At 40.9% G+C, this 16,130-nt stretch overlaps 2 protein-coding genes across 4 annotated transcripts in view; one reads left to right on the top strand and one right to left on the bottom strand.

Annotated features, from left to right (window-relative positions):
* Positions 1-347: 347 nt before the first annotated feature.
* Positions 348-15,843, bottom strand: LOC138007666 (transmembrane emp24 domain-containing protein 3-like). Its single transcript, XM_068854704.1, has 3 exons — positions 15,546-15,843; positions 6,176-6,463; positions 348-2,351 (listed from the first exon to the last, which is right to left on the bottom strand). Exons 1-3 carry the CDS (start codon positions 15,702-15,704, stop codon positions 2,169-2,171), a joined length of 630 nt encoding a protein of 209 aa, XP_068710805.1. The 5' UTR covers positions 15,705-15,843; the 3' UTR covers positions 348-2,168.
* A 114-nt stretch (positions 15,844-15,957) lies between these two features.
* LOC138007665 (centrosomal protein of 152 kDa-like) overlaps positions 15,958-16,130 on the top strand; it is a 35,079-nt gene continuing 34,906 nt past the window's right edge. For all 3 annotated transcript variants that reach the window (XM_068854702.1, XM_068854701.1, XM_068854703.1), the window contains exon 1: positions 15,958-16,130. This exon is cut by the window's right edge and continues 2 nt beyond it. In XM_068854702.1, the coding sequence (XP_068710803.1) occupies positions 16,094-16,130 (37 nt within the window). In that variant the 5' untranslated portion in view covers positions 15,958-16,093.

Below are 16,130 nucleotides of genomic sequence, written 5' to 3'. Positions count from 1 at the left end.
CCAGCGTGGGAAATATAACGACTTTTTGTTGACATCACTGATCTTCACACTAATATATGATCATGAGAGGCTTATGGTAAACTAAGTTACCACCGAAACTCACTTAACTTCATTAAAAAAGCGGTTTCCTGTTACGAACTTGCAAAGTGACAGTTGGTTTAGTTTTTCTACCAACTCACAAAATGAGTCATTTTGGAGCACTCAGTGATGCACACCTCAGTCCCAAGAGAAACACATTGCGTTTTCCATGCAAAGAATCCCTAAAGAAGACTGCACTAAGGGTTTGGTAAAAGTAGAAAATTGCATGAATTGATTGTCGAGTGTGCCGTTAGGAAAACAAGTACTGATATAGTAACAGGTGTTTATTTACTTAAATGCTCGAGAGGTTCCCCTCCGACGAGTCAAACCATATCGGGTTTTTACAACTGGTGGTCGTAGTAAGAAAAGGTTGAAGCATCTTGAGCGTAGCCGCAAGGTGTACCATGTATTGGGACCCATGCAAATGAACGCAAAATGTTGAAACACACTTTTTCAGATTTCGAGAACAAATGGAATGGTTGCTTATATTGCGTTACAATTTTCGAGTCACTAGAGCGGTTTTCAATTGAGTGTCGAAAGTAATTAGATAATTACTTTGGTTTATGATTACTTCACTCAGTGATTGGTTCAAAGTTCTCGCGCCATTTTTTGAACCAATCAGAAGTAAAACCAAAACCAATCGCGGCTCGCGCGTGCACATTTTCCCGCGCTTTGTGTCGGCTACAAGTAATTACTTCGAGTTTTGATTGGTTTGCCGGATTGTCTCCGTCCTTTTTGATTGGCCAAAGTAATTACTTTGGTTTTGGTTTTACGACACTCAATTGAAAATCGCTCTATTTGAAGGACGTAATTAAACAATTAATAACATGGGTGACAAATTACTCCTTAATTTTGGCGCAAAACGTCGGCGTTAACGTGAAATTACAATGTTGCCATGGCAACTTTTCATACAGTGCCAAAATGGCGTCTTATGAACGCATTTTGTCACCCATGATATTAATAGCTAATCAAATGGTATACTCGTGAAATTAAGGAATAATTTCACTTGCCTTTTGTCCAAAATTAATAATTGTCCAAAATCAAATAATTTGGACAAAACGCGCGTAAAATTATTCCCTAATTTCACTTGTCACAATTTAATTACAAATACAAATCTTTGATTAGTTCGTTTAGTTCAAATTTGTACGTTCAATTTCTTTTTCAGTGTCTTCGATAGGCTCCAGGGTAGCCATGAGGAAAAAAATGATTTCGACAAACTTAGGAATCTTAAGAATTGATCTCTTAACAATAAAAAGGTTGAAATTACTTGGAAAGTAATTTTTAAAATGTTCAGTGACCTGGTGCCGGTTGCTCGAAGCCTGGTTTGCGCTAAGCGTTGGTTAAGAGGTAACAAAACCTGTAGGTTTGCATTGTATTTATCGCTGGTTAGCGCTAACCATGCTTCGAGCAACCCGGCCCTCGGGCCCGTTTCTCGAAAGTCCCGAAACTTTACGGGCCATTTTCGGGTGTCGCAGTTCCTTTTGTATCTCAAGAACGGAGAGGATTTAAGTCGTCAAACTTCACAGTCCTCTTTCTTTTTGTTCCCTTAAAAGCATTTCAAAAGATGGGCTTTCCAAAACAAGCGGTTGGCCGTTTCACAAATGGCTTTTCGGGCCCGAAAAGTTTTCGGGACTTTCGAGAAACGGGCCCCTGGTTTCTAATTAGCCTAAGTAATAGAAATTGATTAAAATAGAGAAAGTATTTTTAGGCAAGGGTGGAAAGTTTCAAATTGTCAAGCATTTTTGTTTCTTCGCTATTTAAACTAGACAGACTACTTTCATATGAACGCAACATCACGGTATACTATATTTTCTAATCAGCAAGAAAAAAATGAAGGCATTAATTTTTATAAATGGTCATTCACTAGAATTTACAACAATGGTTGGAATAAAAACAAGTCCTTGCACTCTTAGAAAAGCTATGGCTCTCCCAGGCGATTTCGTTTGACATACTTGTTAGGATAAAACGAGTCTTTCAAAGGCAACAAAGTTGCTCTCCTTGTTGGTTTCATTGCTTTCAACAGCCTTTTTCTTCATCCAAAAGACCTTTGATCTTCATTAATATTCAAATTTGTCTGTTCTCTTCAGTCTTTAAATAGTTGACCTCCTTTCCGCAAAAAATCGTCGAAGAATAACAACTTGGCAGATTCCAACGGAAACGATAAGAAACGCTTCTCCGATTGACCACCACTGAACTCTTTCATTCAGATATTCTGCCATGTCGCGTCCCTGGGACTCCCGTAGACGATGATGGGTTTGGTAATCTGTTGCAATCTGGAGATCGTGGAAAAAAACACAGTCAAGAAAATAGGGCCCTAGTTTAAGCAAGAGCAACAGTAACGTCAACGTCACTGAAAATATAGGCCATTCACGAATTGCGCAGAAAACTGGGGCGCGAGTTTCAAATTTGAACCAATCAATAAATTGACACCATCACATAAAAGATAGCATTGAGACATCTGTCCAAGTTTGATGCTTTTAGGTCCTACAAAGACCAAGTTACGGACTTTAAAAATCCACCAAAACGTCTCTAATTTTGAGAAACTAAATATTTTAAGCAAGAGCCGATACAACGTAGATTTGATTTTAGTGATGTACTATATTTCGGCTGGCCAAACCAGCCTTCTTCAGGTACAATGAGAGTTCATGTTGGATTGCTTCTATGTACTTATATATCTAGTAAATGCATGTTGGCGTAATACTGGAAAAAATGTGATAACACATGGCAGTTCCAGTAAAATCAAATCTACGTTGTATCGGCTCTTGCTTAAAATATTTAGTTTCTCAACTTGTAATTACGCCGATCAGATCAAGCCACTGATCTAACGTACACCGACAGGAAGCTTGTCCACGGTTGGTTGCTTTAAAACTCTCTAATTTTGAGGCCGCATCCCCGAAACCATATAAACTCTTAATTTCTTGCACGATGTCTGTAATACCGGTATTCATAAAAATAGGCAAACAACGCGATTTTCACCTCACCTATTTCCAAATAGTAGGTCCATGACAGGATTTTCCAGTTGTTCCAAATCTGATAATATTTTTTGAGAGTTTATAAGGTTTTGGGGGACGCAGCCTCAAAATTGGAGACGTTTGTTATATTTTTGACTATGTTTTAAAGTCCGTAACTTGGTCTTTGTTCGACCTAAAAGCATCAAACGTGGATAGATGGCCAATCTCAATGTTATCTTTCATGTGATGGTGTCAATTAATTGATTGGTTCAAATTTGAAACTCGCCCCAGTTCCCTGCGCAATTCCGGAATGGCCTATAATTTTTCCAGTATTTCGCGATTATTCCGTCTTGTTCACTTTATACAATACGGGTGAACTATCCTGTAACTCGATGGGTACAAATGGCTTTAAAGTAAAAATAGAAAATAAATGGTATACGCTTACATTGTCGTCAAAACCTAAAATTTGGTGATTTCACGATCTTGTTTTGTGGAATGCGGCAAACAAATGCACGGAAATTCGTGCTGGCGCTGTCGTTGCAGTAGCCATTCTCTATTTTCGGATTCCCCATAATACACTTTGTTTGCCCCCCAAATTTTGCATAAACCACTGTTTTCAAATGCTCTTGGGAATATGCAGTGTCCCCAAGAGCATTTGAGAACAATAGTTAATGCCAAATTTGGGGGGCAAACAAAGTGTATTATGGGGAATTCGAAAATAGAGAATTACTCAAAGTGATACTATGATAACAGCATCACTTCCTGTTGTCTTCAGATTTTGAAAGTGTGATTGCTTAAAACTTGATTAGCAAAATTTCGAGCTTTGATTTTTATCCAAAGACTGTTTACTTTGAGTGTAAGTTTTGGATTTCACGCTTCGCCATTACTCACATTCCAAACTGGCCGATTGGACCTCAGAGGGTTAGATCTAGGGAAAAGTGACACCATTTACTCACTAGCTTAAAATTTCAGCGTGTAAACGCAGCTAATTATTTATGCAAAACACGAGTTTAAAAATCTGAAAGCCCGAAACTCCCGTGCCGTACATTAATTCATCCGCGTACACACGCATTGCATTCTTAAGCTATCGAGTCTTTGACGTCATTTTCTCCTCGATCCAGCTCTCTACGTATTTTAAACGTAAAGTACATGTATTCATTCTTTAGGGAAAAAAATCACTGTCCAAACAGAAGTCAAGCTCGTGCAGACCTTGAAATATTATTTTTTAAGCTTTACGGGAAACTTTTAAATAAAAAAGGTCAAACAACAAAACAAAAATACAAGAAACAAAATGACTGGTTCACTGGGTATCGCACGAAAAACACTACAAGATACAATAATACAATACAATGCCCAGGGTCAATGAGACATAATCAACGACACTCCAGACTAACACGACAACAACTACTGTTACGAATAAAAGCTGGCCGGAGGCAAACCAGTCGGCTATTTACGAGTGCGGCCGAGAAGTTGAACCAGGGACTACCAGGATCAAAGTTCAACGAGTGGTCAGAACGTGTCTTGAACTCGGGAATTTCGGATCTCTTTTATACGGTTAGTTATGAAGTTGTTAAAATTGAGAGAGGCTTGCAATCTAGTTGATTTTCATCATAATACAAGCTAACTGATGTGCATTTACAACAAGTAACAACTAGAATCCACGTCCGTTGATTTGACACAATTTGAGCTCGGAATTTTATGAATAAGGGTAAATTTTAAAATGTTTCACTGCTATATCTTATTAAAAGGGACCGGGGAAATGATACTAACAGACAATTCTCTTTTTTCCATTTAGAATACTAGAACGACAGCCTAATTTTGCTACTTTTCGTCAATTTTCAGGTCTATACTCTATGGGGAAAACATTATCTAATCCTTGCGAAGTATGACGTGCATAAATCCAATTCTTATCTACATTCCTATCACTGAAAAGCTTCTTAGTAACCAAGCTTTTATTAGGGGCGTGCCGGAAGAGATGACTGATTTCTTCCCTTCGAGCCTTTCCAATCTAAACTTTTACTGCATTTTTGCTTCAGTAAAGTTTGAGTAGAATTTTTCAAATATTTTATATAAATGACCCACGCTCGCATCATGCGTGACACGTAATACAATGAAATCTGCGGTCAATCGTTTGAGATGAATCGCGTACATAGGCCAGGTAAAGTTTACATGTTGTCAATATGTGAATTTACTGCCAAAAAGGTTTGTTTCCCTGGAAAATAGAATGTTTAGTTAGTTGCGGTATTTATAGCTTAAGTGATTCACACGGAAATGTCGACAAGCAGACAAATAAATCTAAACTTGCTTTCTTGTCATTGTTATTTTCACACTTAAATTTTGAAGACAAAGGGTGCCATGACCCTTGTACCGACACTTGAGAGGTTTTGTTGTCCTTCTCACATCATGTTTACAAAACCCACACGGACTATAATAACGTAATTCACTGCCGTGACCGGTAAGACCAGCTAATTTGCGGTGACGACTTGGGGAACGACAAAGCGAAAATTTGCAACGACAGCCGGATATTCTATGACTACTACGAATCATTTATTAAAAGTTCTTGTTCTGGTAGTTAAGTGTCCATCTTTTCCCCTCCTTTCAGTCCTTTTTTACAAACGCAAACAATTTTTTCTCCAACCAGCGTAAACGACAGGAAAAATTGTCCGGCCATCTACGGATTTGACCGGACATTGTCCGTTGACCGGCCGTTATTGGCAGCCCTGCTACCTTACTTCAAAAAGTCTGTTTCAGTTGCAGCATCCTTGTCAATCAAGTGCGCGCGTTTGCATGGCTTTTAATGCGCCAATTCTATTTGCCTTGCGGGAATCCTGCAAGGGCGCAGTCTGGTGAGAACACTGAACCACCCTGACTCCCTAGAGAAAAATCACATGGTCTGAATAGGAAACAAAACATACAAGCTAAAAGGTCTGCAAAACTTCATTCCCTTTAACACTCTTTAACTCCTGACACTTCTTACTGAGTGAGTTAGATAAGCTACTAGGCTTTGCTAACAGAGTACCGTTATGTGCTTCAGGATATCTTAAGCCCTGGCCAAACGAGAGTGAGGGTTTCAACTCTCGTCAACTTTTGCTCTTGTGTGGCCAGGGCGTTAGAACAACATGTACATTGTACATTAGCGAACAAACCTTAAGATCTTGATGTATAGTGACACAAGCTGTCTCCATCTGTGTGAGAGCTGTGTGGTGAGCTCCCATTTCATCAGTTAGTGGACTTTCATCCCCAGCTTGGAAGTCAAAGTATACCACTTTGTGACTAAACGTTGAGAATTCGTTGCTGAAACAAAACATGTAGACTCCTTCTGATTGAGCTGTGAATTTATAACTGTCATATTGCTTCTTTTGAACGGTGTATAGAGATTTACCACTCTCATCATAAAGAACTACATCCACGTCATAGTTCCCCCCACTGATGACCTGAACATAAAAGGAAAGACAGCATTTAACAGTTGGTTCCACAGCACATTGCTAAATACCTTGCAAATACAAAAGGGAAAAATGGGAGGGGTGTGGGGGGAGGGGGGAGGATTCATGCAAAGGAAAAATTTGATGGTGTCATGCAGTACACGTACATTTGGGATAAGTTTGTTTGTTCCCTAGTCTTCTTCTGGGCCTGGTTGTTCAAAAGCCGATTAAAACTAATCCCAGATTAAAAGCTACATGTAGTTCCAAGGAGTTTATTTCTCAACTCACAAATGCTGTTCAACGCTGATATTCAGCAAAACTTACTGGTGTAACATTAGAAGAAGTCAACCTTGAAAAACAAAAATACGCAAAAGAAACTTTCACCGAAAAGAGTTGAAAATATGAAACAAAACTTTTACGCTAATCCTGGATTAAGTTAATTGGTTTTTGAATAATTTTTCCGGCCCAAATTGCCATTTGTGAAACTATCAAATGCTTATTTTGGAAAGCTGATCTTTTAGCATGTTTTCAAGGTAACAAAAAGCAAAATGATTGCAAAGGTTGACGACTTAAATCCTCTCCCTTCTTGAGATACAGAGGGAGTTGTGACATCCGAAAATCAGGCCCGTAAAGTTTTGGGACCTTCGAGAAAAGGGTCCCTGGATGTTTCTTATTTTCCCCATTCATCCAAAACCAACATAATTATGACTTGATCTTGAATCTCCTCATTTGGTAGAACACTTGTGTTTGGCTAGATAAGCTCTACATCTATATTACATATGTACATATAAGGCCACGATATTTTTTACAAATAGACCATTTTACAGTTGTGGCTAAGTTACCAGGCCTAACAATGGAAGCGAGGCTGCCGGTGACCCTGATTTGATACAAACCTTCACGCTTTTGTAATGTTAATATGGACTAATTAGCGTTACAACAACACAGTTTACATGATAAAAGCAGTGAGGTCTGTATCAATGCAAGGTCACCGGCAGCCTCGCAGCCATTCATAGGCTTGGTCGCTGAGCAAACAACTGTAACATGGTCTATTCAATCACTAAAACCGCTGTATGTAAAGCCTAGTCTTTATATGTTGTAAAAATCTGAAACTATCAGGGATTTCACTGTTTCTTAACGACTTCAGATATTGTCAAGTTATCATGAAACTTGCCACATACAAGTCCCTCCATGATTGTCCCTTATTTACTGGTTTAACACGTGAATTCTTTGCAAAGTGGAGTGTGTCCATGTATATGAGAGTGTAGCTAAAGTGAACCCCTTCATGAAAAGGGATTTGTTGATTGAGAAAGAAAAAACACCCTTTCAAAAAAAAAAAAGTTGAACACACATACTCATAGATCAGTGTCCCTTCATTCAAAGACACTAATCTGCCAGATGAGGAGAGGTATCTGAGAAATTTTACCCCAAAAATGCACCAATTACCAACTAGTAGTCCTGTTTTCTGCCTTTATTAAAAAAACTTCACTGCACTACAGAACTTGCAGACAGATCAAGTTGATGAAACCGCTAAATCAAATGAAAACAAGCTTGGGAGTGGTATTAATGAATTAAGAATAAACCAGCAGAGCTTCTAACTTGACTGATGCAAACATTTTGATGGAGGAAGTTTTGGAAGTTGTTGTCTTTCAGTGATAAAGAAATTAACTACAGTACATTGATATAACGTTCTTAGCTCCAAACCGTGAAGTAGGGAAACTGATGAACCACTTCAATCAAGCTCTTACGAGATTTATTTCAACAACCCGCTCTCAAGTGAGTGGTTTTGCTAGTCACGTGACAATAGCACAGGGAGACCACTCCACCTTACCTTTTCTTTCGTAAAAGAAAAAAAAGAAAAGAACTGAAACTAAAATCTACACAAGTTGTAAATTGAACTATGGCCCTAAGTTGGCACTAAACAACAAACAAACAACAAGTTGACAAACTACATGTAACTAACAAGTTGGCACTATATGAAAATTTAGCCAGTAATAACAACAACTATACGATTGACTAGAATATGGCTCTCAAGTAAAGTTCCTTTCTTTCAAAGTCCAGTTGGTTTCAACAACAGTTCTCTCCACTGATACACCTTAACTTTCAAGTGTAGTCCTTTAAATAGCTTGGTGGCTTTGAAACATGTCCAGCTCCTGTGATCCTGTGCTGGCCTGGCTGGGGTTTGTCAGACACTACAACTTCCGGTTTGCTTGACTGATCAGATTGTACAGTTTCAGTGCTAGGCTCTTGTAGATGAAACTCTGTTGCACAGGAGTCCAGAAAGTTTGCTGAAGTAACTCTTTGCGGCTGAGGTGACGGGCTGATTTCTGGTTCATTGCGTTTAAAGGGATAGAATGGCTGGCTCCTTGCTGCTGCGAAGGTGTCTACGATTCCTGCAGAACATTCTACCATCTTCGGTTCTCACATTGTAGGATCTCACATCTGTTTGCTCCTGTACCACTGCCTTGAACCATTTCTGTGACCTATTGCTAGGTTGGGGTGCAACTCGCACTGTCTCTCCTTCCAGGAGGATTGGAAGCTCTTTCGCATGTTGGTTATAATGATAGGCTTGCTTTGCTTTCCTCTTCAGTACTTGATCTCTTGTTGCCCCTGTATCTGTGGACTGTGGTTTCAGCAGTACTTCAGCTGTTGGCAGCTGAGTTCGCGTGCCCCTACCGAACATTCGTTGCGCTGGTGAAGAATTCATTCCTTCAGTGGGAGTGTTTCTCCAGCTTAGTAAGGAGAGGAAGAATTCTGAATCGGACTCTTTGGCTTTCTTAATCAAAGTACTGGCAGTTTTCACAGCATTTTCCACCCGTCCATTGCTCTGAGGGTATCCGGGTGAGCTGGTTATGTGTTCAGTTCCAGACGATTTAACAAAATTGCTGAATTTTGCAGAATTGTACGGTGGTTCATTATCACTGTGCAATTGGTTTGGGATCCCATGCGAGGCAAAGTGCTTCTTCAACTTGTTAATGATAACAGTTCCTGTCTGAATAGTAGTCTACCGTGCACAGGTAACTCTTGTCATCAACTGTAAAAATATCAGTTCCTATTTCCTCCCACAGTCTAGAAGGAACTTCATGGCAGATTAGTGGTTCTTTGGATTGATCGCTCTGATAAGCCATGCAGGTGTCACACTTCTGGATGAAGTCAGTGATTTCTGCATTCATGCCGGGTCAGTGCAGTGTTTCTCGCGCTCTTCTTTAGCAACCTTGCACGCCGATATGCGACTCGTGCAGCTTCGCCTTGATCCTTGGTCTTAATGTCTGAGGTATGACACATCGCAGTCCCTCGCATATGATGCCATCATGTACCGAAAGCTCGTCACGGAGTTGGAAGTAGGGATGGATGGCTGCTGGGAGTTCCTGCTTTGTATCAGGGAACCCGTCCACAATCGCTTTCTTGAGTGTTTGAAGGGTTTGATCACAGGCTGTCTCCTTCTGCAATACTTTGAGTTGGTGTTCTGGCACTGGAAGAAAGTGTGTGGCATGGATGTGTTCCACTTCTACTTCGGTTGCTGACCGCTCGTACTTTGTGAGGTAAGCTCCAGAAAGAGTGTCCGCTAGCAGCATATCTTTGCCGGGCTTGTAGCGGATCTCGTAGTCATACTGCTGCAGACGGAGTAGCAAGCGCTGTAATCTCTTAGGTGCTGATACTAAAGGTTTCTTCGAGATTGAGACCAACGGTTTGTGGTCAGTCCATAAAATGACTTTGCGGCCTTAGACATAGTTGTGGTTATGTTCCATACCGAAAACGTGTGCCAACAATACTTTCTTGATCTGCAAGTATCTTCTTTCAGCTGGAGTGAGCGCTCTACTAGCAAATGTGACTGGTTGACCGTACTGCATCACCACAAATCCAAGTCCACCCTGGGATGCATCTCCTTGGCATTCGGTTGGGCCGCTCTCACTGAAATACTTCAGCACTGGTGCTTTGACAACAGCTTCTTTAATTCTCTCAAAGGCGTCTTCCTCTTCATGGCCCCAAACCCACTCGGCATCTTTATGTGTCAAGCGACGTAGTGGTTCACACATTTCCGAAAGGTCTTGCAGGAACTTTGACAGGTACTTTACCAGCCCAATGAATCTCTGCACAGCTGGCACATCATCTGGGCGCTCCATTTTGACAATTGCTTCAATTTTTCGGGGATCAAGTTTCAGTCCGTTCTTAGTCATGACATGGCCCATGAACAACACTTCGCTGCATTTGAATTGAAACTTGTCCTTATTCAGCTTGATACCCTTTATCCTGCACCTGTCCAAGAGGTTCTTCAAGTTCAGGTCGTGATCCTGGTCAGCCTCTTCGTCAGTGTCACCTTGACCGATAATAAGGAGGTCATCTGCGATTTTGTACACCCCCTTGAGACCCTCAAGACATTGGTCAAGCTTCTGCTGGAAACATTCCGGGGCTGGGCTTATCCCATACAGCATGCGAAGCCATTGGTACCTTCCCCATGCTGTCTGGAAAGTCGTCAGCTTACTCGAAGCGTCATTCAATTGAATCTGGAGGAACCCATCCTTAAGGTCAGCTTTGGTGAACACTCTTGCCTTAGACAACTCTGGCAGGATGTCATCAATAACTGGCAAGGGATAATGTCTCCGCTTCAGTGCTTGGTTTAGGTGCTGTGGGTCAATGCACACTCTAACCTTCCCGCTAGGGTTCTGCGTTGCAACCATGCTCGATACCCATGGCGTCGGCTTGTCCTCTTTCTCAAGTACTCCCAAGCTTTCAAGGCGGTCAAGTTCCTCTCTTAGTTTGCCTTTTACTGCAACTGGAACACGACGGGGTGGCATTACTACTGGCGGGACTGTCTCGTCAACTTCTAAGTGTTTCCCTAATTCTTGCTAAGGCCTTTAAACAGGTCAGCGTACTCTACTAGAACTTGCTCTTCGGTCAGACTATTGATGCTGTCTTCGATAATCTGAGGTGTTTGGTCGTTAGGCTGCAGGATGTTCTGGTGCTGGACTACCAGGAGGTTCATTTTCTGTGCTGTCTCAGCCCCCAGTAGAGGTGCAGTCACGTAATTATTTTTTTTGTGTCACCAGTTTGTAGATAGTTTTAGCCACTCGTCTTGTTCGTTAGTGTGAGTGTTAATTACCAATTGTACGATTCCCTAGTGTATTATGCATTATCTGATTTAGTGTTATAGAATTTCTAAGTGTTGTAATGTAGTCATTGCTTGTAGTCGTAATTTGAATGAATTAGTTAACTATATATAGATGTAAAAAGTCGTGGGCGTTTTTTGGTTGTTGAAGTGGCCCAAGGTTTGTTGACGTACAGGAAAGCAAAGAGTTGAAGAGCGAAAGCCTGAGGGCAAAAAGGAAAAAGAACGGAGAACACTGCTAAGAGCCATTAGCGGGAGCTGCCGGAAGAATCGATGACAAAACCCCTTTGTCAGTGGCGGCGAGTGAGGAAAAACACTTCAAAGAATTGAAGCTTGAGATAAGCAAGAAGAAGAGAAAACTCGAAGAAAGTGACGCGGCTGCCGTAAAGTGTGAAAGAAGAAATTGATTGCCGGAAGAGAAGGAAGCGCCAAGGTGGGAAAGAACTTGTCAAAGGTTTTGCTACTAGTTTGGCACAGGACTGAACTGTTTGACTGTAAACATTAGAGTAAAGTAATTAGTATAATTAGTGTTATCGTTCAGTTTTGTAAAGAAATAGACAATTATTTAAGTGAGGTTAGTTTTAAGTACCCTAATTAGTCTGTAATATTAAGCAAGTTTAGGTTTTTCTTTTTTTCCGATAATATTAGGATCTACAGTTGTACAATTTTTTTTTTCCCTATCCTAAATTAAAATCTTTAATTATTTTCGTTTATAAGTTTCATGCTTGTGCATTGCGCAATTGTGGGAAGGGTGTGTGTGTGTGTTATTGTTTGTTTTTGGTTTTGTGTACAAACCCACCATCACAGGTGCGAAACCATCCTCAACTACGACAAACTCTGCTACATACATGTACTCTGTATTGCTGCATGGGTTTCGAATGTGGACTCTTACTATTCCTAACACTCTCAATTTAGACTTAGAGTAAGTGATAAGTTCTCTTTTTGTAGTCTGAATTTCTGTGTCGTCTGGGAGGCAACTGCGAGGCAGGACATTACAAGATGCTTCAGTGTCTATCTGCATCTCCACTGTCTTCTTTCCAATTTCCATGACTGCACTGATTCGCTTTTTGCTGTGAGAAACACTATAAACTTCTCCGGCAAATGAGAGAGCCCAAAGTTCATCCTTGTATGAAGTTGGTGCATCTTCGTGTACCTCATGCACTCTCAGCTTGCTCTGTTGCAGGTTGCAGCAGGAAGGGGCTTTGTTACCAGGCTGTATTTTATGCGTGCAGACATTGCTAAAGTGGTCTTTTCCCCCAGATGTATTGCAGGTCTTTCCGAATGCAGGACACTCTTCTTTCTTACGCACATGTCTCCATCCACAATATTTGCAATCTCTCATGATCATTTGCTTATTTCCTGGCAAGCCAGCGTTTCTTCCGAGGTTTGGCTGAGCTCGAAACTGTGGCTTCGACTGAGGCTTTCCTTTCTTTGATTTATTCAGATAATTTACGGTGTCTGGGCCATGGCTTGATATCTCTTTTAGCTGGCTATTTGCCGCTTCGGCTGCTCGGCAATAATCCATGCATCTCTCCAGTGTTAGCTGCGATTCTTGAAGTAGCTTTTTACGAAGGGCATTATCAGAAATTCCACTCCCACTTCTGACACCATGTAACATTCTTAGCTCCAAACCCGCTCTCAAGTGCGTGGTTTTGCTAGTCACGTGACCTAAGTACAATAGCACAGGGAGACCACTACAGTTGAGAGAACCACAGCAAGGCAATGGAAATGTGAGGACTGGGGGTCATACATGTAACCGCTTCAAAGTGCAAGTGAGTCTTCTCAAGAAAGAATTGATAGTGCAGAAAATGTCTCACAGTTGGTACAACCCATTCTCTATTTTCGAACGCCCCATAATACACTTTGTTTGCCCCCCGCCCCCACCCCCCCCCCCCAAATTTTGCATAAACTATTGTTTTCAAATGCTCTTGGGAATATGCAATGGCCCCAAGAGCATTTGAAAGCAACAGTTTATGCAAAATTTGGGGACAAACAAACTTTCTTATGGGGCATTTGAAAATAGAGAATGGCATAAGCACAAACATCCCTATATAATAACATTTTGGGCATCATTTTTACGTGCAACAGAAACACGCTGTTTCATCCTGAACATTTTGCAACTTGCAATAAACGGTGGAAATGACTGTTTCTGATGCAGCTCATAAACCACACTAAAATCACTTTCATTCTGTTTTATTACCGACCTTAAAGCCCATATATATATATATATATATGACAATTTCAATACACAAAGGTACACTCGTAAATAACATAACGCGAGGAATGCATTTCGTTTCCGTACGCCCAGCAAACGAAGATGGAAAAAAACCTGACTCACCCCTGTCAATCCTATCGAAATACGAGACTAAAACTATCACGTCCCACGCCAAATCCTAACCATCGAAGTGACTAGTGTCTCTGTTGCATCATCACCAAGTCTGCCCGCCACAAAATCTCACTACAGCTGTATGTGTTACCGTAAACGTCCATGTATAAGCCGCATCCGTAGATAAGCCGCACCCCGAATTTAGAAGCGCAGATTTTGGAAAAAAATGTAATACAATAAAGTTTGAAGTTCCAGTAACGTTCTATTGCTATAAACCAACAAGGACAAACAATCAAGGTTTCACCATAAAGTTGAAATTCCTTCGATACTGAAACAAAACGAATGAGTGCTTAGTAGCCAAGCTTTAAGTGTGGGGAGGAGTCTGGGCCATGGCCTACGTTGCAAGAATTTTTTGAACACGGATGTGATGCCTGGGTATCATGACCACGTCTATAAAGATGTACCCGCAATAGGCGAAAAATTTCATGCAGAACAGGAGCTTGATAATGCAGTCGACAAATTTGCCGAGAAGGTGGTCAAGGACAACGATACAGTCGGCCATTTACCTTGCGAGTACTCGCGAATTTTGTGGTATTTTATCGCACGTTGCGGAAAGATATGCGTGGAAGTGACTGGTCGAAGACGTCACTGCAAACAGCTGTGCGGAGGAATGGAGATTCCTTGTAGGTTCGTGTTTACTAGTTCGAGTAAAGGGAAAATTAATCGCTTGAAAGAACTCTTGGAGAGCAAGATTCGCCGATAAACACTGGAAGACACAAACGGCTCCTTTAGGAGCCACCATTTATTAAAAAGTCAATGAACAACAGCAACATGCTCTCAGTTTCTTTTATGTATCTTTACTGAGATCTTAAGAAGTTGTATGAATATTAATAAGGTTTTTTAAAACTCCAAACACAGATGTATCCATGGATAAGCCGCACCCTTGATTTATGGCTTCAATTTTGTGAAAAAATGTGCGGCTTATACATGGACGTTTACGGTATATGTCCGAGCTTTCAAGGTTTGTGTACATAAAAAGTCATGTGATACTACAGGTGAAAGCTAGCGATCTGGACTGGGTTGTTCGAAGCATGGTTAGCGCTAAACAGCGTTGAATACCATGGAAACCTATAGGTTTTGATACTTCATAACCAATGGTTAACGCTAACCGGGCTTCGAGCAACCAGCCCCAGAAGGTTAATTGGGGATGTCTGTGACTATAGGAGTAATTTGGAACAATCCCAAAACATGCAATGAAATCCCTTATCTGAATATAAAAGCTGGCTTTACAAACCCAGTAATACATCTCTAACATCAAGAAATTACCGAACAAGGATGCCCTGGCACTTCAGTCAAGTCACGTTAATTATCAAATTAAATAAGATAATGAGCTGTGACAAACGTTTTCTGCGATTGAATGTACTGTCATCGTCATTGAATATTTAGAAAAAAATCAAAACTTTGAATTCCGATCAAGCTCCCTGACAAGGAGGTATTTTGGAGTGGAAGCCGGTATACCGGTTCATAAGTCATAACATGTGACGTGAAATGTGGACAAAAACGTAAGTGATCATATAAGGATTGTGTAACTTATAGTCTTGACGCTTAACAAACTGCATGAAAAAAAATACTATTTTCAAATTTTAGGGTAATCAGACACTGACCTGAAATTCCAGCGACCCTGTGGAATCTTTCTTGACATCCTCATAGAAGCACTGCCTCGCGTTGTCTTCCAACTCGAAAGTCAACTCAGTACATTCCACTGTAATGAACGTCAACAAGACTACAAATAAAGTTACCAAAAATCCACCGTACCAATTCATTGCGCAATCGCTAAAAGTTGCTTCCTGGTCAGATCAGCAGGATAACAACGGGAAAGATCGCCTCTACGTCGGATTTTACCGACACAAACCTTGTCTCCGATATGAAAATGGCGCCGATCTATACGTGGCATTAGCAAGGCGTCCACAAGGTCTCGTGGGACATGTTGTTACCAGACTCCTCTTCTTTACATTAGCATAATGGAGATTGGTACTAGTCACCTTTTTCGCGGGCTAATTCCCTAGAGAATGAATTTGAACCCGCGTTGGTATCGGTGACACCATAGGTTATCAGATGGTCGCAAACTTCTTGTAACATTTACCTTTTTCGGAGTCGAAATGCTTCTTTCAAGGAAGATTCGGCCTCGAAGGTGATCAAGGAGTTGTTTGGAATGAGTGTTGGAATCAGCCAAGTGAATTTCAATGCTC

This window comes from Montipora foliosa, chromosome 6, assembly GCF_036669935.1.
Source record: "Montipora foliosa isolate CH-2021 chromosome 6, ASM3666993v2, whole genome shotgun sequence".
NCBI classification, from domain to species: Eukaryota; Metazoa; Cnidaria; class Anthozoa; order Scleractinia; family Acroporidae; genus Montipora; species Montipora foliosa.
Note: the sequence above shows the minus strand (reverse complement) of the source record. Positions and strands in the feature narration are given on the sequence as shown.